The sequence below is a fragment of the Vipera ursinii genome (assembly GCF_947247035.1).
Source record: "Vipera ursinii genome assembly, chromosome: 15".
In the NCBI taxonomy this organism is placed as follows: Eukaryota; Metazoa; Chordata; class Lepidosauria; order Squamata; family Viperidae; genus Vipera; species Vipera ursinii.
This window is the reverse complement of record NC_139528.1, coordinates 932620-959997: the sequence shown is the minus strand read 5'-3', so window position 1 is coordinate 959997 and position 27378 is coordinate 932620. Positions and strand designations below refer to the sequence as shown.

The window sequence follows — 27378 nt, the reverse complement described above, 5'->3', positions numbered from 1 at the left end:
AGCCTAGATTAAAGCTGGCATCTTAAAGCGTCTGACAACCAGCCCGAAAGTTCACCAACGTATCCGGGAAGGAATGCGCTTGAGCTGTGACTCACTTCTGTTTGTGTTTCACGGAAGGGAAACTGAGGCCACGGGTCTCGTGTAGCCACTCTATGAGTCAGCAGCAGGAATGGGAAGTGGGAACCCTTGAGGGCATCCGTGGAACGGCTTCCTTCCAGAAGTTGTGGCTGCTCCAAGACTGGAGGTTTTTAAGAAGAGACTGGACAACCATTTATCCGAAATGGGACAGGGTCTCCTGCCTGAGCAGGGGGTTGGACTAAATGACCTCCCAAGGTCCCTTCCAACTCCGTTATTCTGTTATCTTGCCTCAATCCACCCCGTTCAAGATGAGGCAACCCTCTCTCTCTCTTGCCTGCACCCAGCATAAGAACTCTGCCCATTCTCAGAGGCACAAAGTGGCTTGGGAGGTTAGTTTAAAGTCAAAGATGGCTTGTTGATGGCTTGTTGAAAAAAAATCCCCACCTCCTGGGTGCCTTCAGCCCATAAACCATGGTTAGTAAGCCAGACCGAACCTTGAAATAGGGAAATCAAACACTTGGAAAGACCAAGCCAAATCATAACAGTGGGATTTTTTTAAAAAAAAATCTAATAAAATAAATAATTGGTTTGAGACACCAAACTGAAGGCAGCGGTCAAATTGAGGATGGTTTTGTTCTGGGTATGAATGCAACTTTTTTTAAAAAAATCTTTTCTGAGTGCAAGACATCACGACGACGCTGTGGTTTGTAGTCTTGGGCGCTCAACTCAACAGCTGTTTTCTGCAAAGTTGAATTTTTACATCAGCAACTTTGCTCTGAGAACAACTCATGGATAAAAGGATTGCCAGGAAATTGGGTGGGAAAACGGGAATTTAATACTTTTTTTGTGGTTGCCGCGAGGCTCAGCCAGAAACCGCAAAGGGAGGTGGTAAATGAAAAGCCACCTGCAAGTGATAAAAACGGAGCGGTGGATAAAAATATTTGGGCAAGGATAAATTGGATTTCCAGAAATAGCTGCTGGGTGGGGACTGAGATAATATCTGGGTATTACAAAGAGAAAGGAAGTTTTAGAGGCAGAAAACGTTCTTTGGAATCAAATGATGTTGTACAAATTTAGGATTGCATAAAAGTGGGAAAGGAAGGACGCCAAATGTGGAAATGCAGAAGAGACGTTATGGGATGGAGACGTAGAATCAGAGGCCTCTTGGCTGTGTGGAAAAAAATTGCAATTAACCCCAAAGAAAAGAAAATTTCCTGGAAGGAATTTAGTAAGCACGGGGGGGGGGGGGAATCTCAACTTCTCTTACGATGGGAAATCCTTTTCCAGCTGCTAATCCAGCAAGGACCTGAATCCGAGCACAAGAATAAGGAGCAGTGGCCAAGTAATTCGATAAATATAGCTCTTTTATTTGAAAAAAAAAATCAACATACATATATATATATCCCCTCTCCGCGAACTATTGATGTCCTTGCCATAAAAAGAATACAAGTAGGAAATGAAATAAAGGGAAAGTTGTTTGCAGAAGCGGAATTGCCAGCAGTGGCTTAAAACAAGTGTGTGTCCAACTTTGGCAACGTTGAAGACTTGCGGACTTCAGCTCCCAGAATTCCCCAGCCAGCTATGTTGGCTGGGGAATTCTGGGAGTTGAAGTCCGCAAGTCTTCAACGTTGCCAAAGCTGGACACCCCTGGCTTAAAATTCTATTGCAACCATCCTTGGCCTAAACTTAGGTGATTGGAAGGGAGACCACGACACAACATTGTCAACTCCAGAGTTTTGCTCACCTTAAACGTGAACGGTTGACCATCCTATCTCAAAGGGGTCAAGGCCAAACTCGAAACCCACCAGAAACTGAGGACAGAAAAGATTCTAGTTAATTTGGCATGTCGATGTCCTCATGAAGAAGTCACTGGGACTTGCCAAAGCTAGCTATGACTTGTGGGTCAACTCATCTACTAAACCGCAACGCAACTTCAAAGCATCCGTGCCGTGCGGCGGACATGCCAGGATCCAAAACGCACCACCAGCAATCTAACCGCAATGTTGCAGCCATCAGGGTTTGCCCGAGCAAAAGATTCCTTGCCGGTAACCGAGGAGGAACAGAATGGCGTCTCTCGTAAACCGACTTTTCAAACCGGGTTTTGAGAGTTTGCAGAACAAGCCTCACTTTGGCAGGGGGTAGAAAATCGTGGATTCACAAGTGCTGTTCTCAGCTCACTTGTGGGGTTTTCCTGAGGTCTCCAAGTGTGAATCCAGACCGCAACGTGGGTCTTGCTTCCAAAATCTTTCGGGGAAATAAGATTTTAAGAAGTCTTTCTTAGCGTTTACCCCGCTAGCATGAGAAGGTATTGTTTCAGCAAAATCTTAAGGAAGTTTTTGCAACCCCCACCCCAAACCTGCCTTAGGAATCAGAATGGCGAGGGCTAACAGGGGGTCCATCTCCCCCCAGGATTCAGCTCAACCATTCAAAGCTGAAAAAAATGACTTTTTTTCCTCCAAGGCCATCTCTGAATAAGGTCCAGTTTACCTCCAGCGTCAAACGCGAGTTGCCGGCCTCACAACTATCAGCCTGCAAATGGAAGAGCCCTCCATCCTTCTGTTTTTTGGTCTCTTGGGTCTTTTAAATCCCACTCATGCTTCTTTGGGAACACAACCCAAGCTGCAATTTAGCCAGTCCCGAGATACGGATCTCTCCCCTGCCGTGTTTCCAAGCCTGGTCCCGGCCAACCAGCTGGGAAACACACACACACACACACACACACACACACACGAGTGTCCTCTGCTCTGACAATAAGGCACTTGGTGCCAGGCGTGGCCTGGAGAGGTGATTTTTGCAGAACCTGAGGTGGGTTCCAGGAGAGACAACCGAGGAAGCAGCCCTGGAAAAAATAAATTTGGTAACGCTGCAGGAGTTTGCAAAAGCGGCCAGATGCTTCTCTGCCAGCTCACTGGCATGTTGAAAACCAGCCCCACCAGACAGGAATCCAGATCACGCAGGGATGCCAAGGAGCTGTCGACATGCCGAGGTGGATGGGTTGCCTCTTTGCCATGAAAACACAACTCGGGATTGGAAAAACACCGGAGGGAAAAATTTCATTGCTGCAACCGCGACGTTCTCAAACAAGAGAGACGGAGAAAAGCTTTAAAAATAGCCAATCTAGTTTCCAAACTGCAGTCATGTGGAGTTTGACTCTGCTGCGGTCTTGTTTTCACAACTTCCTTCTAACTGGGGAGATTTGACCACCTTCCCACGTCTTCAGGAGGGTGCCTTCTGCAACCAGGTGCCCTCCGGACGTCGGTTCCGAGTCCCATTGGCCTGTGGGCTTGGAGGCATGAACGATGGGACTTGTTGTTCCCAAATATCAGATTGCGGAAAGCATCTGATGGGCCCTTTTGTGGAAGGGCACCAAAGATGGCAATTTCATGAAGATTATTTGAATCTTGTCGAGCCGTAAAACAAGAGGTGTTGTCTGTAGAGCACACCCCAAATCATAAAGACACACAAGCTGCAGATTAAAACTGGGGGGGGGGGTGTTTGCATAAATTAGATTAGTGTCACCAATCTGAGTGTAAGATGGACGGAAGCACAACCGGTTCTGCTCTTTGCTACTCTCCACAATCCTTGATCTAATCCTGGCTGGTTTAACGGTAAGAAAATACCAAGAATTGGCCAGAGAAGGATTTGTCCTCCTATGTGTGTGTGTGTGTGCCAAAATTGCTCACCGCTTCTTAGTGGGATGGTCTACGTGACCTCTAGTTGTCCACTGAAAATTATCTTTTTTTTCCTGGAGTAGAAGGTTGGAAAGGCACTCCTTTGAACAAGGGCAAGAGAAAAACAGAGCAGGAAAAAGTCAAGAGGGGCAGATCCTGTGGAACTACCTGCCACCAGATCTCCAGCCTGAAGGAGTTTGGGATTCAGACACATCTGGAAGGCCACCTCTGGTTGAGACATCTGGGGGAGGAACAAAAGCCAAGCCAGTACAGGAAAAAGACAGTTGGGGACACCGCAAATATTTCTTCCAGAGGGACTTGAACGGGCCAGGATGAAGAAAGACCCCTTTCGTTTCAATTCCATGCAACAAGATGCCATTTTCACCGTTCTGGATTGTTCTGCAATATCATCGCACACCCGTCGCCATCTCCATGCAACCCGATGTACGTACATTTATTGGCCCTATATACAAAACATATATAATATATATATATATCTAAAAGGAGGCTCTGTTATTTAATCACTCAATGCCCTGAGAACCAGATTTTTAAAAAAAACAACTAAATAACACTCAGATTTTCTTTGAGAGACTCGCAGCTCTGTTTTTCCATCCCGTAGTGACCGAAAATAAAACTCTTCCCTCCATTCCGTTTTTTAAATCAAGGGGTCGGTTGCTTTGGAGACCCCACTGGCGAGAAACCTTCCCCCTCTGGGGCAGGGACCCCACCATGGGTTTAGCAAAGTTCCTGGGGGAACTTAGAGAGCATCCAAGCAAACCCTGCGAGGGCCTTAACAGGAGCTGGTCTGGAGGTTTCCTTCCGTCAGCAGCGACGCGATGGAGGACGGGCCGTAAGCGCTGTCCAAATCTTCGTCCGAACTCAGCTGGTCATCCCGGAGAGAGGACTCGGCTGTTGAGCGCGCCGCCTTGCGCCTGGAGGCAAAAAACGGGGGGGGGGGGCTGGTCAAGCGGGGAAACCAGGACGATGGACACTCTCCTGGGCACGAAAGGGAGGGAGGGAAGGGAAGGTCCAACATTATCGGCTTCCAAATATCATTGTGGTCAGATAGTCTGGGATACACTGCCCCTGTGCGAGGAGGTTCTGTCTGCAACCACAACAGATTTCCATTTTAACCCAGGGGTGGCATAGCCCGGGGGCTGCATTTTGGGGGTGGTGCTTCAAATTGAGCTTGTTAAGGAATCTACAGCTTTCAGCCTGTGGAAAAACAGGTTATCCGTCGCTTCCGGATGGATGGACAGATGGAAGAAAGAACAGAGGGATAAACAAGTAGGCAGGTAGGAAAGTGGATGGACAGACGGATCTATGATGGACAGCCAAGCTGGAAGATGGATGGAGACATGGATGGATGGACAGGTGGATAGATGGGTGGTGGGTGGACAGACAGACAGACCAATGATGGACAGCCAAGTAGGTTGGTGGATGAATGGGTGGATGATAGACAGGTAGTAGGTAGATGGATGCATGGACAGATAGGTGGACAGACAGGCGGGTGGATGGATGGACAGACGCCCAAGAAAGGCGGAGCCCCAGTGGCCCGCTCTGCTCACCAGAGGTCCTTCTCCAGGGCTTTGACGCGGCTCTGGAGCTGCTCGCTGTTCTCGTGCTGCTCCTCCAGCTCCCTCAGGGCCTTCTTGCGTGCCGCCTCCAGCCGCTCGATCTCCTCCTCTGCCTCGTCCAACTGCCGCTTCAGCGCCTTGACCCGCAAGCTCAGCTTGGCAAGGGAGGGGAAGAAAGCGCCCAGGCTGAGAGCTGGCCCCCAAAGCGGAGAGGTGGGTTGGAGACTCCTTACCTCCCTCGCCCATGGTTGCTGAAACTACAATTCCCAGCATGCTCTCGGGCCGAGCTTCTCAGGTGGGTGACTTCTGGAAGACCAGAAGTTCTGCATCAGAGTCAGATGGCCTGTGTTGGACATTACGGGCCTCCAGCAGGCTGAGATTGTCTATCGCGCGAAGCAATCCTTGGCTTTGGGTCGAACAAACCATCCCGCCTGGTGGACACTACACATTAAGCCAACACCAGAGGTGACTTGGCCCAAAGCAACCCTCCTACCTTCTTCAGATCTTGAAGAAATGGCCAGTTCTTTGATCCCCATCTCAGGGACCTTTCAGCTGCTGGGGATCGAATCCTTTCCAAGCCTCATTTGAGAGTTTGGACACGGCTCACAACCAGCCTCAGGAAGCGTCTCCGTCTTCCCAGGAGGAGAAGAGCAGAGGAGCCACCACCGCCAGGTCCTCACCTGGTCCTTCTGGTCGTTGACGTGCTGCCTCTCCTCGTCGATCTGGATGCTCAGCTCCTTCACCTTCCTCTCCAGCTTCCGATTGGAGGAGAGCAGGACTGCCTTCTCCCTGTAGACACAGCGGCCACAGCGGTCATTCCCGGGCCCTCCCAGCCGCCGGACAAAATGGCCGCAGGGAGGACAAGCCGCGTTTCAGGCTGGAGGTGGTCCAGGGAAGCTTTCCAGGACCAACCACACAAGATTTATCACGTGTGAACAGGCAATTATTACAGAGAGGGAAGGAACCACATCCTTGGCTTTCGTGATGAAGCGGCCACTTTAGGGAATTAAATCCTCTCCAATTGTGAGGACTTCCTTGTCTCCTGCTGGAGAAATGTTTCTCAGCCGTTCCAAGCGCCAGGCCTACCTCTCTTCCGCCAGGAGCTTCTCCTGGAGGTCCTGGATCCGCGATTCCAGCTGGGAGACATTGACGCTGGATTTCTGCAGCCCTTCGTTGCTGGTCAGCCGGCTTTTAAGGTCCTTGTTCTGGCAAAGAGCAGCGGGAGACACATTCAGACCGTTAATGCGGACTGGCCCTGACCTTCCTTCGTTCCGCCGGGACCTGAAGACCTGGCTCTTTGAGCTCTCCGGCCCAGGCTGAGGATTTTTAACTGGGGTTTTTATTTTTAGGGACAATTTAATCTTTTTAAATTGTTTTTTTAACTTTTGTATTTTGTATTGGTTTGCTTTTTAAACCGCCCTGAGTCCTTCGGGAAAGGGCGGTATATAAATCTAATAAAATAAAATAAATAAAAATAAATAAATAATGCAGCCTTACAATAAAAGAGAATTAACTTATCTGGTTGTTTTTTCTGTCTACTCTACCTGGGAAGCGTTACGGCTCAAACCCCCAGCGCCGTTTCCCTTTCTTGAAAATGGGAAAATGCTAAAATCAGGAGGGAAGCCAAGATTCTCCTCCTCCCCCCCAGGACACCCCACACTTTCTGACCAAGCTACAAGACTTATTTTTCCTTTCTCTGCAGAAACAGAAACTTTTTGCAAGACGAACCCCAACTCGGAGGCCGAGGCGGATCCTGAAAATACCAAGGAAGCGAGTGATTCTTTTTCCCTGAAACCTTTCCCCCCCCTTCTAAACCACACAGCTCTCCCATCCCCTCTGTGAGGGAAATGGGCCGTTAAAAAAAAAAGTGATAAATAAATCAAATATTATTTTGCTCGGTGCAGCTGGGCTCACTGGCTGGAGTGATTCAAAGTCATTCCACCGAGCAGAGCGTGCCGGCCAATCGAGACGGGCTCAGAGGCCGCAAAATGCATAGATGGCCACGTCAGAAGTAGGAAATTGAAAATTTTGGCTGAGTCAGGACGTCGTGATTACAAACGGCGAGGCTAAAATCAAAGTGTAAGGTTGTGTAATTGCTCTCTGCCTGGTAAAGAAGGGGGAAAAAAATCTTATCTTTTTCTTCTGCTGAGTTATATATAACAGCCATTATTTTATTTTTGCAGTGAACCAGGGCCAGGTGGAACAAAGGGGGTGGGGTGGGGGGAGGCTTTTTTTCCCCTTTTAAAGGGTTGCGCTGAGTCTCTCCAGGGGCCGTAAACATCTTCCTGCCGAGTTCAGACTTGTTGGGGTTGATCTACCGCATGGAGAGGGTGGAGAAAAAAAAAAGAGTTTTTTGCATCAGCAAAAACAGATAAAGAGACGAGCTCCTTCGGCCAGAGCTGAAAATCTCTGTGGGAATGAGCAAAAAACATAAATAAAAATGCAACCATTGCACTGAAAAACTGTGAAAGAAGCCGAATCTGAGCCTACGCAGAAGCTAAACTATAACGAATTTCATAATTCGGTGAACCGGGAGCGGGGGGGGGGCATTGTACCTGTTTTAGGGCTTCTAAAAAGTGGCCGGGTGGAAAATGAATTTTGTGTTGTTTGAAAGGGAAAGGTTTTGGCTTGCAAATCAAACAATGCTGTTCTCCACACACACACACACACCCCGCCCTGTCCAAAGAAAAGAAAAAAGGAAATCTGAAGAGATGTGCTGTTGAGTCCGGAAGCTTGCTAATTGCTCAGAGACATTGCAAAAAAAAAAGTGGGGCTAAGAAAAGTGGCCGTTTTGGGGTTGGTGCAACTTCCATCAAATAAAAATTGTCTGCTTCCAACATACCAGCACCAGACAGGCTTAAGAAAACAAGCCATCTTGTCCTGTTTAACTGAGTTAAAAGCCCAGACGAGGCATTTTCTCGAAAGGCAAAGCTGGCTTAAACACAAATCCAGGTTAAACTTTGGCCTGAAAAAAAATCCACTGGTTGTGACTAAGTTGTCGTGCGAACAGGAGCCGATCCTGGCTGGAAAGCTTTTAAGCCCCTTCAGCGGTCCTCCGCGCATAGAGATAGACTACTCCTACCCTGGGAGGCTCTATCCTGGATGGCAATGACATGACCCTGGGACGCTGCAAACATTGTAAATATATGCCAGTTGCTCAATGTCTGAATGTGATCACGTGACTGCAGGGAGGCTGCGACGGTCGTAAGTGTGAGGACCAGCCATAAGTGGTGTCGTAACTTCAAACAGTCGCTAAAGGAACAGTCGTAAGTCGAGGACTGCCTGAAATCTCTGCTCTGCCCTCCTGTCAGACTTACCTGTCTTTCCAAAGCAACTTTATCGCACTCCAGGTCTTGGCGGGTGGACCGCTCCTGCAGCAACTCAGCTCGTAGTTGGTCGATCTCCGAGGGAGGGAGGAAAGAGAGAAAGAAGGGGGAGGGCATAAACTTAATCTGGCCACCAGGTGCCCATCCTGGTTGACCAGATGCCTCCCCAAACCATGATCTCCCGGCATTTTCTGCTCAAAGGTAGACTGCTCCTGTACACTGAGGCTCCATTCAAATTAAGACACCAGTAAGGGTCAAAGGCTGGTCCTGAAGAGCTTTCTTACTTCTTTCAGGGAGCAGCCCAAGAAATTGAGGTATGTCTCCCCCCAGGACAGCAAGGTGCCAACTGAAACCACGTGGTGATATACTGCTCCCGAATGGGGAGGCTCCTCTGGGATCCGGAAGGTATTTCTAGACCTGTTTTCTTCCACCAGTCTTGCACAAAACCATCCGGCTTTCTTTTAGCCCCTGTTAATGTAACAACTGGGCCCCTTGGCAGCCAGAAACCTCAGCTGGAAACCAGGGGGTCCCCAGTTCGAATCCCACTTATGTTACAAATGCATTTGATCTTAAGCCCAGCCCAGCCCTCCCTCTGCAAGATGGCTCCATGACAATATTTACGCTAAAAAATTGTCTAGACGCTTGCAAATCTCAGTAATAACATATTTTGCTTGTTCTGTTGTTTTTTCCCCCTCCCCAGACTGCTTGGGTGACACTGCTGTAAAAGGCAGGGAAACGACAGCCTTGCAGAAAACTAAATATAGGCCCTGACAGCTCCGGGAAGGGCTGGGAAGGGATGAGAAGGGATTTAAACACACTGACAGACACAGCCTCAATCTGCATTGACGTGCCCTGCAGATTTTGTACAAAAGAGGCTGAGCGGTAAATGCCGAAGCTCGCTGGTGTAATGCAAGCCCGGTATTTTTCTCTTATTGCTTACAAGCAACCAACGGCAGGCCAGGCGTTTGTCTAATTGATTCTGGAACGATATAAATGGATGGCAATGACCTGACCCTGGCTAAAAGATTCCATGTTTTGCAACCACCGAGGTACCAAGGATTTGTGACTTTCAATGCCGAACAGGGCTCACCTGATCTCTGGATCGGTTGATCCTCTCGGTCAAAAGCTCCACCGAATTGCGTTCTTCATCCAGCTCCACTTCCAGGCGCTTGGCTTTATCCTGCAAACACAGGGGATGGGCTTAGCTGGGCGCTTAAAAACACAGAGGAAAAAGTCTCTGTTATATGTTGGGTTTTATCAAATGGAACTGGCTGCCTTCCTTAACAGGGAAGAAAAATCTTTATTTTTCTTCTAGAGAAATGCAAAGTTTTGCAGTACGAAAAATGTCGTCCCCAGCATTTTCTTTTTTCTGGGAAGGAAACGCAGGCAAAATTAATTGGGGTTATTGCAAAAACTGGTTAGTATAGCGCAGAGTTTCACCATAGGGGGGCTAGTCTGAGAGCAGACGCTGACCTCTGCTGGTGGGTGGAAGTAATGATGGCAGCAAAACAAGCTGTAAAATCGGGCATGACACTTCACCTCTGTCTCACTTAGTCACGGATATTCTGGTCCCGACTCTGGTTGTAAGTTGAGGACTAGCTGTAGCTACGCCCCAAAGGAGAGAGCGGGATCCGTTCAGAGGCCGTACAAACCTCCAAGGCTTTGACCTGCCGGGATCGATCGTCCTGGGATCGCCGCTTGGTCTCCACCTCCTGCTCCAGGTTGCGGAGTCGCTGGGCCAGGAGCTCCTTGTCCAGGAGGGCGTTCTCTCGCTCGGCCTGGCTGTCCTGAAGGGCTTGTCTGAGACGCAGCAGCTGGGAAGGAGGAGGAGGAATGGAAGGATGGATGGATGGATGGATACAGACAGAGACAAACAGATGATAGAGAGGATAGATAGATAGATAGATAGATAGATAGATAGATAGATAGATAGATAGATAGATAGATAGATAGATAGATAGATAGATAGATAGATATAGGATACAGACGAGAGTGAGAGATAGACGAGAGAGAAAGGGAGGGAGGGATACAGACGGCTAGACGAGAGGGGGGGAGAAATAGAGAGAGATGGACAGAGAGGAGAGATGCAAATGAGAGAGAGAGAGAAAGAGAAGGAGAGATCTTTTCTACCTACCTCGTCTTGGGATCTCCCCAATTCATACTGCATCTTCTCCACTTCCACGTTCCGGTCCTTTGCCTGTTTCTGGGAGTCGCTGATCTCCTTGCGCGACTTCTCCTTGTAGTCCTCCAGCTGGGACTGCAAGTCCGAGAGGGCCTGATGAGACTCTTCGGCCATCTGCTTCAGCTGGAGAAGGAGAGGACACCCAGTTCATCACAGGATCGGCTTGGCCCTATCCTTCCATGAACTGAAGAGACTTTTGGTGCCCGAGAGGGAGCTGGAGGACCTGGGATGCCGATTCCCACCTGTGTCTACAAGGTGGCATCTCAGGAAGACTCCGTCTATGGGTTTTAAGCCTGGGGGGAACCCATTTGATGCCCCTCAACAAGACTGACCTCCTTGGTCAGCTTCACGATGCTTCTATCCAGCAGTCTCTTCTCCTCTTCCAGATCGTTTTTGGTCCTCCTGAGTATCTCCTTCTGCTTCAGCTCCTCCTGGTAGGAGGTACTCAGGTCCTGGTGCTCCAAGGTGAGTTTATTGAGGTTACGTTGGGCCTCCTCCAGCCGGCTCTCCAGGGACCTCTTGGCCAGCAGTAAGTCCTGCTCCTGATCCACAGCATTGTTCACGGACTCTTCCATCTGCTTGCGGTCAGCCTGGAAGCAGGAGGAGGAAAGGAAAAAGGGGAAACTGAGGCAGGACCCAAGAGACCAGCCGAGCAGGAAGCTCCTTTACTGCTCAAGGGTACGTACAGAACCTTAGAACTGGATTTGGAGGTCATCTGGGCAAGAGACCCCCTCATCAGATCTGGGCCTACAGATGGAGCACTGTCTACTCAAAGTAGAAGCTGAGAAGTTGACCACTTCTCCTTCCAGTACCTCCAACTTGAAAATCTTCTCCTTCAGCCTGGTCTCCACGTCTTGCCAGCTGTCAGCAAAATGGTAGTATTCCTTGAGTTGGGTCTCCAGCCCCAAGATCCTACGACGAAGGTCATCGTTCTCTTCCTGAGTTTCCTTCAAGGTGGACTCCACCAGTTTCTGCGTCTGCTCACTGGCCTCCTTCTCACCTTCCAAAGCTGTCTTAGCCTACAAGAGGAAGGGATGGAGAAGACAACCAGGTTCACCAACAAGCTGGATGCTGAACCAGTTTGGAAAAGCCAGATTGGCTTTCCAAGATCCTCCTTACCTTAAATGCTTCCTCGTAGTCTTTCTGGAGCTGCTGCATCTTCTCTTGGAACCTCAAGTTTAGTCCCTCAAGGACCTGGGTACGGGAAGCAACCTCATCTTTGAGCTTTTCCTTCAGGTCAACAATCTCACTCTCCCGCAGGCGTAGGACCTTGTGTTGGTCCTCCTTCTCCTCCACCATGTCCTGCAGCTCTTCCCGAGCCTCACGGAGCTCCTAGCACGAGGAGAAAATGAGTCAGAACCATCCCAGAAAGTTGAAGGACCACAAATGGTTCATGGCTTCCCTAAGGCAGCTCAACCAATAAACGAATCTCTTTCATGAGCTGGAACACGACTGTAGGTCCAGGGAAGAGGCATAGCCTATCAGGAATCTGAGCTGGGATACTACAACACCCTTTAGACCCATCCTCAAAACATGCCCATGTTCCTCAGCCCTTAAAAATGGCAAAATATGGACATACATATCTGGACCTGTGGCTATTGCCGTATTTGGTTGGAATCAAAGACACAGAGTGAAGAGGTCTCTCTTGAGGATGGGCAAGGAAGAAGAAATAGAAACATATGTTCCCTCTACACTAGGTGTAGAGGGCCAGTCTGGCACTCCAGCACCCATCAGGCCATGGGAATGTGATCAGGGATGATGGAACTTGGAGTTCTTCAACCATCATCGGAGGTCCCAACAGGGTGATGTTTCCACACAAAGCTATGAGGTCCATCTTAGAGTTTCTCAACCTCAGCAACTGTGAATTTCAACTCCCACGCAAACTGGGGAATTCTGGGAGTTGAAGCCCACACGTCTTGAAATGGTGGAGGTTAAGCAACGCTAGCCTAGTTCCTTGTCTTTGCAGCTGAGCACACCTTTCTTAGCTCATGGAGCCCCTCGGCATCTGTAGAACGGTTCCGGATCTGGTCCATCTCTTTCCGCACGGCTGCCAAGCGCTCGCGGCTCTCCTTCAGGTCCTCCTCAAACTCCTCGCGCTCCACCTTGACCTGCATCAGCCTGGAAGAGGTGAAGGCCATCAACACATCAACAACAAGGGAGGCAGAAACCCAACAGCGGCCAAATTAAAGGCAGCGATGGGGTGTCAAAGGCAACACCACACCATAATTGAAACCGTCTCGTGAACAAGGGCTGAAGAACCAGCCAAGATGCATGAAGCCCCTGAAGATGATTAAAGATGGTTGAAAGGGAAAGCCGCCCAAGAGGGGTGGGGTCTACAGAGGGGCCAGAAAGGTGACTTAACTTACTCTTGTTTGACACTACGGAGGTCCTCCTTGTTTCGTTGGGACATCTCCTTCCAGTGAGTGGCCTCCTCCTGGCTTTCCCGGAGCTCCGCCTGGAGGGTCCTCACCAGAGTGTTGACCTTCTGTCTCTCGGCCTCAAGGCTGGCTTGATCCTACCCAGAAGAAACCCAACGCACAGATTCAAAGAAGGGGTAGAACCCAAATCCAGATCTTCTTCAAACACCAGGTGGACCTCATGTTTGGAGAATAATCACAGGGTCCATCAACATTTCACTCCTAGACATCCTGGGAACTAGATGGGAGACTTTTGAGCTCCCATGCTCAGGGAGTGACGTCCCTTTCTTGGCCTAGATCTTGGTCTAGTGGTCACCACTCTTGAAGGCTAGAAGATACCGTGCTCTTCCCCGCCTGAAGATCTCTGCAGGAAAAGATCTAGCGTGTCAACCAGAGGTCGGCTGAGACTCCTTCATCGTGCGGTGTGGGGGTCTTCCACCTGCAGATGAGGCAGAGCAGGCCACTCACCTGCGACACGTCCTCCATGTTGCGTCGCAACTGCTCCATGTCCTGCTGGCACTCCTGCCGGACCCGATCCAGCTCCTGGTCGTGGCTGGCCACCTCCTCCTTCAGGGCCCCCTTCAGAGCGGTCAACTCGCGCTCCCTCTGGCGCAGCTGGTCTTCCTGCTTCTGCTTGGCCACCAAGATCTCCTCCAGGTCTTCACGGGTCTCCAGCAGCTCCTGAGGAGAGACGGAGAAAGGTCACTCTCTGGGCCTGGCCTGGCCGGAGGTTTTTGGCTGCGTCCACTCGGGGCTCTCCGCTGACCTTCAGCAAGGCGTCCTGATCCGGGCTGCCCGTGCGGAGCTCTTGGAACCGGTCCAGGGCCTTCTGCATCTCCGTCAGCTGGTCCTCGAGGTCGGTCAGCTTGGCTTCCAGCTGCTCCTTGACCGTTCGGACGTCCCTCAACCTTCCAGAGAGGGAAGAAGAGCCGGCGTTGATCGAAAGCAAAAGAACCCTGGAGACACGTCGGTTCTCGCACGACGGAAGCCTGATTCCAGTTACAGGTGGTCCTCAACTTAACAACCACAGTCAAGCACGGCGGTCGTTAAGCTGGGCCCAATTTTATAGCCTTTTTGCCACGGACGTTAAGTGAATTGTGCGGCTGTTAAAACAAAACCGGTTTCTCTCCCCAATTCTGCTCATGGGAAGCCGGCTGGGAAAGCCGCAAATGGAGACCACGTGACCACACGGGGACCACGGGGACGCTGCGCTGGTCGTAAGGGCAAGGACCGTCCCGAGTCTGAGTTTTCAGTGGCGCTGTAATTTGGTCACTAAAGGAAGAGTTTTAAGGCAAGGACTAGCCGTATTGAGAGCGCTCCTGATTTTCTGGGCAGGGTGTTCAGACCAGGGGGAAGCCCGGAAGGGGGACAGGGACAGCATCGGACGCCCCCAGCCCCCCACTCACTCCTTCGCCGTGCTCTGGAGCTCCCGGCTCTTCTTCTCAAAAGCTTCCCGGAGTCGCTGGCATTCTTCCTCCAGTTCCCGCAGCCGGATTTCGAGGGGCCGGGGCGCAAGGCCGTGCCGAGAACTCTCCTGGGATGGCTCCACCCTCTGAGGTGCCTGCATGGAACCCCCGTGTATTTATCCTTCTTCCCGCCCTTTTTAATTTATTCGCTTAAATTAGGATTTATTTAAATTATTTAAATGTATTCATTCAGATTATTTTATATATAAAGATATATAGATCGAGATTGAGATAGAAATAGATGATATAGATAATATATAAACGACAGAGATAGATGATAGAGACAGATAGAAATAGATGATATAGATAATAGATATATAAACGAGATACAGATGATACAGAGATAGACGATATAGATAATATAGAAATAGACGAGATAGAGATGATAGATAGATATAGATAGGATAGATAAATAGAGACACAGATAGCCAGAAATAAAGAATATTTTGTCCACCTTGGTCCGGCTGTCCGGTTCTTCCACACTCGGCTTCGCTTCGGTCACCTCCACCCTGGACCCGCTCAGCTCCGACGAAGGGATGGCCTTCCTCCCCAGCCAGGAAAACAAAAACGCTTGAAGTCAAATTTCCTTCCATACTGAAAAGAAGGCAAACTCCCATTTCTCGGGGTTGGCCATTTTCTTAAGAGAGAGCCTCGTGTCAAGTGGCTAGTCCTCATGGTTTCCAAAGAGGACGACCCTGTGCCGGCAGCAACACCCGCGTGTATCTGGGGGGTGGGGGGAAGACTTACCGCAAGCGCCTGGATTTTCTCAAAGATGAGGTTGGTTTTTCGCTTCGCCGAGGCGTCACTTTCGCTGCTCCTGAAATTGACACACCGACAAATTCAGCAACATTGGCCAAAGCGCCCAAGGAAGGTTTGCGCAACCTTATCCTGAATAAAGCGGCTGGTTTGGGGGGGGGGATTAGTCCTGGGGTGGGGAAGAGTTTAAGATGGGAATTGGGAAGCCGGAAAGAGAAACCGGAAAGCATCTCCCGCTGGCTGGGCAGAAACTCAACCAGGTTTAGTCTCGGCTCCAGCCTTCTCCGGGTTTACCTGTCCTTCAGGATGCTGTAGATGAGTTCCTTGGTGTATTCGCTGCTTCCTGGCTGGTCCCTCAGGAGGTCTGGGGTGGACTTCAGCTGGAAGAATTAAACCCAACCGGGGTGAGTCAAAGGGGGTCTGGGGGGGGGGCTGTCAACGGCTGAAGAGAGCCATAAGGTCGCAAAAGGGGATCAGGTGACCCCTGGGGACACGGCAACCGTCGTAAGTCTGGGTCAGTTGCCAAGTGCCTGAATTTTGACCGCGGGGAGGCTGCACCGGTTGTCCTAAGTTACTTTTCCCAGTGCCATTGCAACTTTGACCGGTCACTAAGGGAATGGTTGCAAGTGGAGGACTCCCTGTATTTTAGAGACCGCCGTATGGGCAGGGAGGGAAGGCTTCTCAACCGTGGAAACCTTGCTGGCGTCCAGCAGTTCGTAACCCACCTCCCAGAAGGAAGGGACGACAAAGATGCTACTGGACTACAAGTCCCATCATTGAAAGCACCGTGCTTTTCCCACCGTGGTTGGACAGCACGAGACTCGGGACTGATTGGGAAACTGAGGCTCTAGCAAAGATTTATTTTTTATTAAATTTATATACCGCTCTTTCCCGAAGGACTCAGATGTCCACAAAATTACCTGCACATCAGACTGGACTGACTTTCTGGCCTGTTTCTCTGTCCCGGGGTCCTCCAGGCTCTTGCTGACCCAATCCTGGGTCTTCTTGGTCTTCTCCATTTCCTTCTCCTTCATCACTTGACCAGTGGCTCCCCGACTGTCCGGGGCATTCCCCGAAACGAGCGGCTTAGTTATAGAGGATCGTGCTACCTCTTTGACCCCGTCGCTCTCTCGTTCTCGTCCGTCAGCCGTATCGTGGTAAGCGCCCCTTGCGTCGAGGCTCCGTGAGCGCTGATGGCTCTCGGGGGAGACCCGTGTCCTGCGGGAGGCTCGGCCCCTCGGTGGGGGCTTTCCATCAAATTTATGGATCAAGGAGTCCACGGAGGACAGAGGCTTTGTGTCGATGTCGCCGTTGTTGGTCCGGACCGGTTGGGTCGGCTCTGGTGACTCTGTGTCTGAGGACACGGGCTTGGGGACCGGCCTCAAACCAGAAAAGCTGGTGGCGGTGGATTCTCTAAGGTTGGAGATCCTGGGGGGAGAGGGATTCCGTGCAGCGCTACCCCTTTCTCGGATCCCTGAAGAGGAGGACCGGGAAACATAACCCGAGTTATTCGCTCGAGAGGGGCTCGGCTCCGGAGGATCACTCGGTTCAGGAACGAGCAAAGAACTGTGGGACTGAGTCCGCCGCAGCTGCTGCCCCATGGATTTTTTGTGGGGCAGTGTCCGATAGCCGCTATGGGGAGCCGAGGAAGGCTTGCTACGGGACATGCGAATCCCATCCAAGCTATCTGCTTGGGGCACTCGTTGTAGGCCTAGCTCCTCATCCGAGGTGCTACACTGAGAACCATATCGAGACGGTTTTGCCCCGTACGGGTTTTCGGGAAGATCCGAGTCGGAGCTGATGGATCCCGAAAGATCCTTGGATGAAGAGGTAGCCCTGGGAGAGCCTGGAAGAGTCTCCTCAAAAGTCCGATTTTGAGCTGGCCTTTCATATTTGTTTCCCCCTTTGATCTGTACCCCGAAGGAATCTCCCCCTTTCTCGCCACTGTTGAGGACCACAAAAGGTTGACCGTCAATTCCCTGGACTCGCACCGCTACGCCGTAGGAACCCGGCTTGGCTGCCTTGGAGCGGACTTTTTGGGACTTCCTGGGTTCCTTCAGGTCATTGATGAACCGGATCTGGACTCCATAATCTATGGGGCTGTGCTTCTCAGCTAGGGTGCCATTCATAGAATGCTCCATTCTCCACCAGTCGGAGGTCTCCAAGGATCCTGAAGAAGGGAGAAGGCGGCAGAGAGAGAATGAAGCTGTTTCGATCTGCATCACACAGCGGCAAGGGAAGCTAGTAAAGACATTCGTGGGGTGGAAAGGCCGATGATTATTTAACACACACAACATTACACACACACACACAAGTGCATTTAGCCACAAATCCTGGAGAGGAATTCTGCTCCTTCTCCAAAGCTCACAAGGCGGAAGTGGAAAGTCTGAAATAGAAATCACGGCTTCTACCTCTCAAACTCACAGTCTTACCAGGCAGATCAGAACGTGACAAACTTTGGTGCAATTGCCATGATTTTAATTTCCTTTAAGATACTTCTGGCCTGGGTGATCGGGCTTTCGTTGACATATGACCAGATAAGCTAATTCCACTTTATTATAAAGCTCCATTTAACAGAGTCCTGCAAGGTTTAAAGTACAATTCTCCCTCTCCTATACAGCCCGAGAGGGAGGCTCCGTTCTGAGTATCATCCTCTGCCCATTGTGTAGTTGTGGGCTCCCCTACGTGTCTCTCTGCTCCATCTCCCAAGGCCTTCCTCACGCACCCACCCACACAAACATTAGGAAGAGGAAGCGAAGTAACAAACGGAAGGAGAGGCAACAACATTTCGCTCAGGTTGACAATCAGCTTTTCACAAGCTTGAAAAGCTGCAAGGCGGCTTGGAAGCCCCACGCCCAGCGTGGAAGGAGGCGTGCGGAGCGAAGGCACGGCAAACACAATTTCTTCTCTCGCTTGGGAGGCGCTGCCAATTTCTTTTACGGCCAAGAGACCAAGCCCCGTCTAGTGGGAAAACTGGCTCTCAAACCCCTGGCAGCGAGAGCAACGCTCTTTTTTTGCTTATTTCTCTCGCATCATTACCGCTCATTATATTTGCATCCCCCTTGCCAGTTTTATGGGAGGTTTAGGCTCCCTAACGGCGATGATGCTGAAGAGGAGGGCGAGGAAGGGGCTGGAGACCTCAACGTGCCAGGAAGGAAGGAAGGAAGGAAGGAAGGAAGGAAGGAAGGAAGGAAGGAAGGAAGGAAGGCTGAGGATAGGGACTACACAAGCCTGCAGAAATCATCGGCACCTTGCAATCCGGAGGGAGAGAGGAAGGTTGCTTTGAAAGAAGGCTAGCTCAGCAAAAGACGAGGGATGCTGCAATGCTGTTGCAACTGTCACAGCGAGCCCCTCTCCCCACAGCCTCAGGACCCCCTGGCTTCCCGCAGGAAACCCACTCTGATCGGCACACACACACAAACACACACACAGCCCGACGCCTGCCTCTAGCAAGGAAAGGCTTTTTACTCACTGCGGCTGGTGCAGCAAAGGGAAAGTGTCCAGGGAAGAGTTGTGCTTCGGGTGGGAGGGGGGAAACCTCGTGAGGGACACCTCCTCCGTCCAAGGAGGGATGGGCTCAGCACTTGGGGGCTAGAAGTTTGCAGGGCCAGCCCTACCCCGTCCCCCCACTCCAAACTCCGCGTCTCGGTCCTGACTTTTTTTTGCAATAGGAAATCAACCGCCGGAGAACATGGGAGGGGGGACATCAAGGTGGCCGGCTGCCCTTGGCGTGGCTGAGTAGGCTTCTCCCTGCCCCTCCCACCTCCCCTTGACCACAGCCTGCCACCCCCACCCCTGAAACACAGAAGCTTCCGCTGAGAAAAAGCATAAAATGGGAATCTCCCCAGGAGGAGAGAGAGGTGAGAGCGAGGAGGGAGGAAGAGGCAGAGATGCCACCTCCCCCACCACCCCCCTGTGGCCAGAGGGTCAGCTGAAGCAAAAGGGGAGGGGGGAATCACAGAGCATCTCTGGAGCTCAGGGTGGACCGCAGCTAAGTTCGGAGTGGAGGAAGGAAGGATTTCGGAGAGAAAGGACAGCGAGAGGCTTCAAATTTCTGGGTTGGTTTTTTTTTCCTGGATCAGTGAATGAGGGAGGGAGGAGATGTGAACGGGAAGGAAGGAAGGAAGGACGGAAGGAAGGAAGGAAGGAAGGAAGGAAGGAAGGAAGGAAGGAAGGAAGGAAGGAAGGAAGGAAGATGTGAATGAGAAGGGAGGGAGGGAGGGAAGGAGAAAGAGAGAAAAGGAAAGGTAGCAAGGAAGGGAGGGAGGCTACTCTAAGACCGCTTTTTCAACCACTGCCTTCCAGCTTGGTTGGACTACAACTCCCATCACCCAAGGGACGGGGAGCCTAATAGCCAGAGAGCAGCAGGTTAAGAGAGGCAGGATGGGGAGAGACAGAGCAGAGTGGAGAGCTGCACGGAGGAGCCTCCGTGGGGAAGAGCAGCCTACCCCTCCACTCCCATCGCAGAGGGCCGGGCAACCAGATCTTGCGGGGATGCCATGTTTCCTTCTGGAAACATTCATCTGAATGCAACCGTGAGGAGAGCTGGACTCGAACTCGGCACTCCCCTTTGCTTTCCCAGCGTTCCTGGCTCAGGACGTGGCTGGTGGTCAGCCAAGCGCAGGGCCGAGGCCAGCTGCCTATTGGGGGGGGGGTGTAGAAGGGGGGATAAGTGGGGGAGGCGGGAGATGGGGGGGGCAGAGGCCTCCAGAGTCCATTTTTCCCTGGCTGAAGGGAGGACAATCTGTCTTTCCTCCCATCGGCTGAGCCAGGACAGCTGGGAAAGCCAGATAAGGGAGAGAAAAGAGACTCCATTGCAGATTAGGCGCTGTGCCCAGGGGACCCTGCTGGCCTCTCTGGCCACCACCAACCCCATCATCCCCTGCCGGCCTGACTGGGGTCCCCGGGAAGGGAATGGATGGATGGATGGATGGATGGATAGATAGATAGATAGATAGATAGATAGATAGATAGATAGATAGATAGATAGATAGATAGAAAGAAGGAAAGAAAGAAAGAAAGAAAGAAAGAAAGAAAGAAAGAAAGAAAGAAAGAAAGAAAGAAAGAAAGAAAGAAAGAAAGAAAGAAAGAAAGAAAAATGTATATCACCGCCCAGTCTGGTTTGTAGCCACCAACATACACATTGCATTTGGTGAGGCCCAACACAAAGCTTCCCTCTGTGGTTTAGAAACCTGGCCAACATTAAACCAGGATTCATTTTGGCTTACTTAGCCAGCCTCTCTCCAGCCATCAAGCAGGATTTCTAAATCGCAAAGAGGGGGGGGGGTTGCTTTGGGCCTCACCGTTTTGCAGAGAATGTGTGCTTGCAGTCGTGTGGGGCTGTGGAAGGTGCGATAAAATGCATGTCGGATGTAAGGTCAAAAGTTGCCTCCCAAATCTCTGGAGCACAAAAACCTAGGATACCAATCCTCTCCTGGGGAGAGAAGAAAGCCCCAGGTGTCCACCCAAGCCCATAAGCCACAGCCTGTTATTATACTCCTCTACACGGCAACACAAACCGCTCGCGCAAAGAAACAAATTGCCACAACAGAACATTTCAATTTTTTTCAGGCAGAGACTTGGGGTCTGGCTTATGGGACCCTGGCTGGGTGGGCCTTCTTCTCACCCCCCGCAGCCCCCAGCCTCAATTAATTGTACATATCTAAATTATGCAGAGATCAAACAAAACAAAACACCAGCATCTTAATAGCCAGAATAAAGCTTTTGGGGATCCCACAAGCAGACATTAACAGCAGTCCTTCAAGGAAATCACCTTCTAGCCAGAGATACACTGCTGCTGTACATGGAGGATCCGTTCGTCCAATTAAGGTTAACAAATAACCTTAAAATAAAAAGGAACAAAGCCTCCACAAAAATTGCCTAAGGGGGCTTGTGGCAGATTATCTTGTGTATAAGGCTCACAAGTCCCCAATTCCTGAACAAGTACATATTCAGACAACAAAGTATGTGCCTGTGTGTGTGTGTGATGTTTTTGTGGGACCCTCTCAGCCTTTCGCCAGAGATTTGGCAAAATCGCCGCTGGAAGACAGCAGGCCAAAACCTGGCACTCCTTGCTTCCCATTTTGAAACAAAATCTCATTTCACAATTGGCTTTTCAAGGCTGCTGGCTGGGCTGCCCTTCCCTAAAAAAGGAATTCTGCCCACCGGGCACGGCGAGAACTTTTGGGGAGACCCTCTGGCAGGCTGGCATTCTTGCAAAGGCCTGAAATGGTGGGCAGCGTGCCAGAAGGCCAAGCCACTTCGACGGGGTGGAGAAACTCGAAACCAACACCACACCTGAGCTGAGCTGAGCTCACTGACCCAGCCGGTGCAGCAGGCAGAACGGAACTGGCGATGCGGGATGACCTTTCCTCTCTTGCGCAAGGCCCAGCGTCCCGGGTGAACAGCAGCCGCGCCACCGCAGTTGGCACCTCCAAGGGCCAGGGACACCTGTGACTCTCCCTGCCCCCGGTGCGCGAAGAACGCCAAATTCCTGATTGTTAGAATCAGGACTTGGACCCTTTCCATGAGAGCTAGAAACTTCATTTGCAAAACCAAACCAGCAGGGCTAAAGAGTGTGGAGGTGTGGTCCTGGTTATCAAAGACTGCTTGTGGGAGGAGGTTAGTGGCTGGTAATCAACAAGGGTGGAATAATACAAAAAATACAACAACAACCAGGTCCCGGATTTGGGGAGGAAAGGAAAACGTATTGGAGTTGCAAGAAAAGGTTATGGCTGGCTGGCTGGCATGCCACTTTGCACTCTCAATCCAGGTCTCTCTCCCAAACTATCCACTGATTTGGATGCCCGATCTGAATAAAGCATCCTTATCCAGAGTTTGGGAGCCAGGCTGGATGCAGAGTTGGGGAACCTAAACCACAAATTGTTGCAACCTCATGCTAGGTTCACACATAAGCCCCAAAAAGTGGCTTGCAAATGGCTCTACAGCCGGGTTCACACGCCGGGGGAAGCAAACTCCCTTGGCGCTTAGCAGGACATGTCTCAAAACCAATCCACTTTTCGATCCAGGCCAGATTCCCCCCAAAAAACAATTGCAGCACGAGTCACTGCTGGGGTGTGTGTTGGTGTGTGCAAGATTTTCCAACCTGGGCTCGCGCTAACCCCGGATGGGTACAAGGTCTGAATCACCAACTCATTTCCACTTGGCTGTTCCCCAGACAAGGCTCTTGTTAATCATCAGCTCGGCTCCTGGAATGCAAACACCCAAACTGCTCCAGGAAGACTTGGGCGGAAGAAGCCGTCACTGCCTCGCAGCGCCCAGAAATAAATGAAATAATCCTAAAAAAGATTTCCCAAGGCTCTGCCTGGAGACCAGGGCTTCACTCTCCGGCCTTCGAATTTCCATTTCGCCCCAAAACATCCCAGAAGAGCTTCTGGCCCCCCAAAATAAGGAAATCGAGATGAGAATCTGTTGGAAAACATGGGTTGGGCGGTAACCGGGCTGTAATCAAGTCACTTCGGCTTAATCAACTAAGTTGTACTAGTAGGAACTTGGCTTGACAACGTGACATCTGGAGACAGGTTTTCTCAAGAACTGGCCCTCCCCAAAATATCAAGAGGATCTGGCGGTTCTCGAGGTTTGAGGAGGCGAAAAAAGAAATAATCCTGCTGTGTTTTTTCCCCCCTTCAACATTTCTCTTGTGTGCGCACGGGGTTATTGTGAGGCCACAGCACAGCACTCCAATTAAAACATTTTTCTGTGCTTTATTGCGGTCACACGCTGTTCCAACCTGAAAACCAGGAATCAAAAGTCAACAGGAATTTTTCAGTGGTGGGCTGGATAGGTTTTAAACTTGGGTTTTCCAACAGAAACTTAAAACTTTCTTCGAAGGGAAAAAAAAACCAGCCAAACAGGTCCGGGCGGGTGGGGGGGGGGGAATAAGGAAAGGGGGAAAAAGAATCAATAGAAATCAGTCTGTATTCACAAGAACGGGCCATGCAAGCAAACACAGTTGGGTTTAGTTTCATCTCGCCATGATTATGCCGGCAAAATGGAATTAATTCTCGATTTTTTTTGTTTTTATAACAACAGATACCAGGATGAAGCCTGCTCTAATCCTGTCCTGGCTTCATTACAGTGGGAATTATCCCAGATATATCAAAAGTGGTTTTTATTTTTGGAAAAGTAACTGGACTGGTTTGTTGAGGAAAAAGATTGAAAAATCAGTCCGGTTGCAAAAAATAGGAACAAGCTACTCAAATAGGATCTCTACTGCTAGTAAAAACTCAGCCGAAAGATGTCTGAATCGGACCTTTAACCCAGAACTGGGGTTGAGCTAGATGACCTCTCTGGACCCCAAGAGTCCACAGCCCAGAGCACCAGGAATGTAGCACATACATACACACACAAACCCCAGCCCAAATGTTTCCAGAAAAGCCTGGGAAAGTCTTTTCCAGGTTATCTTGCATTCCAGTTCTGGCATCTCTCACCCCCCCCACCCGCCCGCCCCCTTGCTGGTTGGGATCAGAGGTCACCAGCCTCTGGAAAAGCCCATTCCCCCACCAGACTTAATCTCTATAAATCCCACCTAGATAAATTGGGGGGTCTGGGAGAGGGGAGAGAAGCCTAACTGGCACCAGGCAGGGAACGGCACCAACCGAGGCAAAGATCGGCTGAAAGCAAGGGACAGCAAATCATTTTTGGATTATTCGAAGAAAAAATAATAATCCCCAAAGAAAATCCAGAGGGAGATTTGCAGCTGCTTGTCCCTTTCCTTAAACGGGGAGGTAAAAGTTTTAAAACTTTTCTTCAAATCTTTTTGGAGAGCTGGGCCGAGGAATAAACCAACGTTAAGAGAAAGGACGCCGGCTTGTTTAAGCAGAGGGTTGCAAATAAGAGCCTTCACACCATGTAGCAGGTGTCGCCCAGAACGAAGCACAGCATCCGCACCCGTAACTGGCAGGGCCAGCCCGGTGACCAAAGCCCTCGCTGGGCCACAATCCATCCTTCCGACGACAGGCGGACAGGCGCTGGTACCCTGCCTCAGCAGGCAGACACTTGTTAAAGACGCAACAGGAAGTCAAAGGCGGCAACAGTGCAGGTAAAGCAAACAAGAGGATTCCAGAGCAAGCGCAGAGTGCAGCTCACTTCCCTCTCCATAAGGCCAGAAGCTCAGAAATGCAGGGCTGTGAGAGAGCAACGAACGTTTAGCTTCCAGGGGGCTCAAAAACTGGGACCCGGGGAACCCCCTCCCCCCCAAAGCCCCCCTCCTCACAGGATGGAGCCAAATCAATACAGGCGGTCCTCAACTTACGTCCATTTGATTAGCGATGGGGGGGAGCTATGTATTTCTGAGAGTTGCAGCGTCGCGGGAAAACCCTTTGGGGCTTCTCCGATAAGGAAAGTCAAACTCACTCAACAACTGCCTTGCTTAACAACAGAATTCCGGTCCTAAAACTTTGGCCATAAGTAGAGGACTTTCTCCATTGCTTGCCCTGCCTGAATTGTGGTGGTCGCCCAGATTCTTATCTGGCCACTCCAGCAAATGATTAAGTTCTGCTGTCTCCCTTGTCTGCAAACAGGATTTGACAACCACCAAGGGAGAGTCAATGGAGTCTCTTATCGCAGTGAGAGACAAACACACATACACAACCCGCAAAGGGGGAGGAAAATTACTCTTCAGCCTGGAGTTTTTCCCTTTACTCCAGTTTCACTCCGGCTGACCTTGCAGGTGTAAAAAGAAACCAGAAGCCGAGTGTAAAGGTTGGGGGAGGGAAGCCCAGGAAGGTATTTAAAAACCTGCAAATTCCTACAATCAGCTATAAAAGAGCGCATCCGCGGGTCAGGCTGGGGTGCAGAGGGGTGGGCTTATGGGAGAGAGAGGAGAAGGGCCCCTCCCTGCAGATGGAACTTCAGAGGACGGTTGGCTGGGGATGGTGGGGATTGCAGTCCACGTTATCTGCAAGGGTCGGGGGAACGTCTTTGGGACTAAGGATCTTTCCTTCCCTGCATTTTCCTTCTTCCCTCCGCCCCCCCCAAAGCCCCCCCCCCTGCATTCAGAGGGCTTCCCTCCCCCTGAGCGAAGGTGGGGCCGTTTCCCGGGCAGAGGGGAGGAGGGTAAGTCACAGACCTGCAAGCCCCCACGTGCCTTTCCGGGACACACACACACACACACACACACACCCCGGGGCTGGCTCGGACCCCCTGCCCAGCCAGTCCAAGGGCTGGGAGAGTTTGTGTGTGTGGGGGGGGGGTGGAGATGCCAAGCTGGCTTTTTTGCCCTGCTTGCAGAGCGAAGGCGACCACGGGAGCTGCAGTCCAGCTCGGGGACGATGGGCGGTGTAGTCCTGGAGGGAAGAAGATGCCAAAGGGAGGCGAGACTCTCTTTGCACACACACACAAACACACACACACACGCGCGCGCGCGCCCCGCAGGGCACTCGGGGGCGCCGCTGGCTATCCGGACGGCGGGGAAGCCCCGGGAGGCAGCGGAGCCCCGGGCAGGGGAACCCACCGCCCCACTCACCGCCTCCTCCGCCTCCTCTGCCTCCCCGCCGCTTCTGGCCGCTTCTGGCCGCCGCCCCGGACGGGCGCAACCTGTTACCTGAGCCCGCGCCGCGGCCACGCCCCCCCCGCTCCTCATTGGCCCGGCCCGCGGCGTCGGGGCACGCCCCTCTCCCGCCCCGCAGCCGTCCCTTCCCGACGGGCGGGGCCGGGAGCCCTAGCAACCGGGAGCGGAGGCCGCCTCCTCCCTAGCAACGGGGATGCTGGGAAACCCTTAATTGCATTAATTGGAAGCAGAGAAGCCCCCACCCCCCAGGCTCCGCTGCCATCCTGGGTGGATCCTGTATGGGATCCCAAGTCCCATTCTCCCCGGTTGCCTTTAGTTGGGACTCTGGCTTCCATCCTACCAGGACTCCAGAGATGGGAGCTGCCAACAGTAGGATGCACGGCAACTCTGGTGCCCAACTGGGGCATGGTCCACCATGGTCCATGGTCCCCATCTAATCCATGGTCCAGCATGGTCCATGGTGCCCAACTGATCCTTGGTCCAGCATGGACAATGATGCCTAACTGGTCCATGGTTCATTATGGTCCATGGTGCCCAACTGGCACTTCGCCCATTATGATCCATGTGCCCAAGTGGTGCGTGGTCCAGTATGGTCAATGGTTCCCATCTGGTCCATAATCCGGAGTAACCAACAGGGGGAAGAGTCTACCCAGCACTACCCAAAATTTAGAACAGCTTTCTTCATCTTGACAACTCTCCAAGCTTCCTCTGAAGCCCTCTGCTTTACAGCCTCTCTTTCCTCCCAGAATACAACACCCACAGCTTGACTTGTGTGTGGTGACAGCTGACACCTGGAGGCAGAACCAATCCCACCCATTTTGGCATCCCTCAAGGATAGCCCTGTGTCCCACTTCTCACCATAAGCAGCTTTCTTTGCCAAAGACAAGAAATTAAGCACCTGTTAGCTTGCTGCTGCCAGCAGTCACGATGGTGAGATGGGTGACAAATAAATTTAATAAATATAAATAAATAAAAGGTTTTGGGTCATATATCCCTCTTAAAGACAGTTTCTTCCACTGTTTTGGTAGATTTGATTTATCTGCTGTATTTTATAAATATGATTTTTCTGCACCTCTTGTCCTAAATGTCTTTTTTCAAGTCAAGTAAGTGATATCTGTATGTCTAACTAGTCACTACTGACAGTGACTTGATGGCATATAATGGATCAAAATGGAGGCACCTCCAGTTGGATTCATTCAAGGTTGGAGAAAAAAATCTTCCCACCTTCTGTTTGTTTTGGTAAGTGAAGTGAAACAAAGGCAGCATAGATCCTGAATCCATTGTGCTTTCAGCAGCTTTGCAGAACAATGCCAGGTCTAAGAGGAAACTCCAGTTTCTTTCTGATCACTCAGCCATCCATAACAAAGGCTCCTA

General features: G+C 51.0%; 1 protein-coding gene across 3 annotated transcripts; it reads right to left on the bottom strand.

Moving 5' to 3' along the window:
- Window positions 1-1471: 1471 nt before the first annotated feature.
- CGN (cingulin) lies at window positions 1472-25980 on the bottom strand. 3 transcript variants are annotated; one of them, XM_083374466.1, is made up of 21 exons: window positions 16394-17638; window positions 15768-15853; window positions 15465-15534; window positions 15172-15258; window positions 14658-14812; window positions 14018-14159; window positions 13720-13932; window positions 13201-13349; window positions 12811-12952; window positions 11954-12166; window positions 11647-11853; window positions 11167-11424; window positions 10787-10957; window positions 10305-10466; window positions 9743-9832; window positions 8644-8727; window positions 6413-6531; window positions 6007-6115; window positions 5318-5481; window positions 4528-4681; window positions 1472-4212 (listed from the first exon to the last, which is right to left on the bottom strand). In XM_083374466.1, the coding sequence occupies exons 1-20, from the start codon at window positions 17612-17614 to the stop codon at window positions 4540-4542; spliced, it is 3984 nt and encodes a 1327-aa protein (XP_083230592.1). In that variant the 5' UTR covers window positions 17615-17638; the 3' UTR covers window positions 1472-4212; window positions 4528-4539. The 3 variants fall into 3 exon arrangements, with proteins under 3 accessions (XP_083230592.1, XP_083230591.1, XP_083230590.1); XM_083374465.1 differs by lacking the exon at window positions 1472-4212 and adding an exon at window positions 25956-25980 and having other exon boundaries at window positions 4386-4681; window positions 16394-17632; XM_083374464.1 differs by lacking the exon at window positions 1472-4212 and having other exon boundaries at window positions 4386-4681.
- Window positions 25981-27378: the final 1398 nt, after the last annotated feature.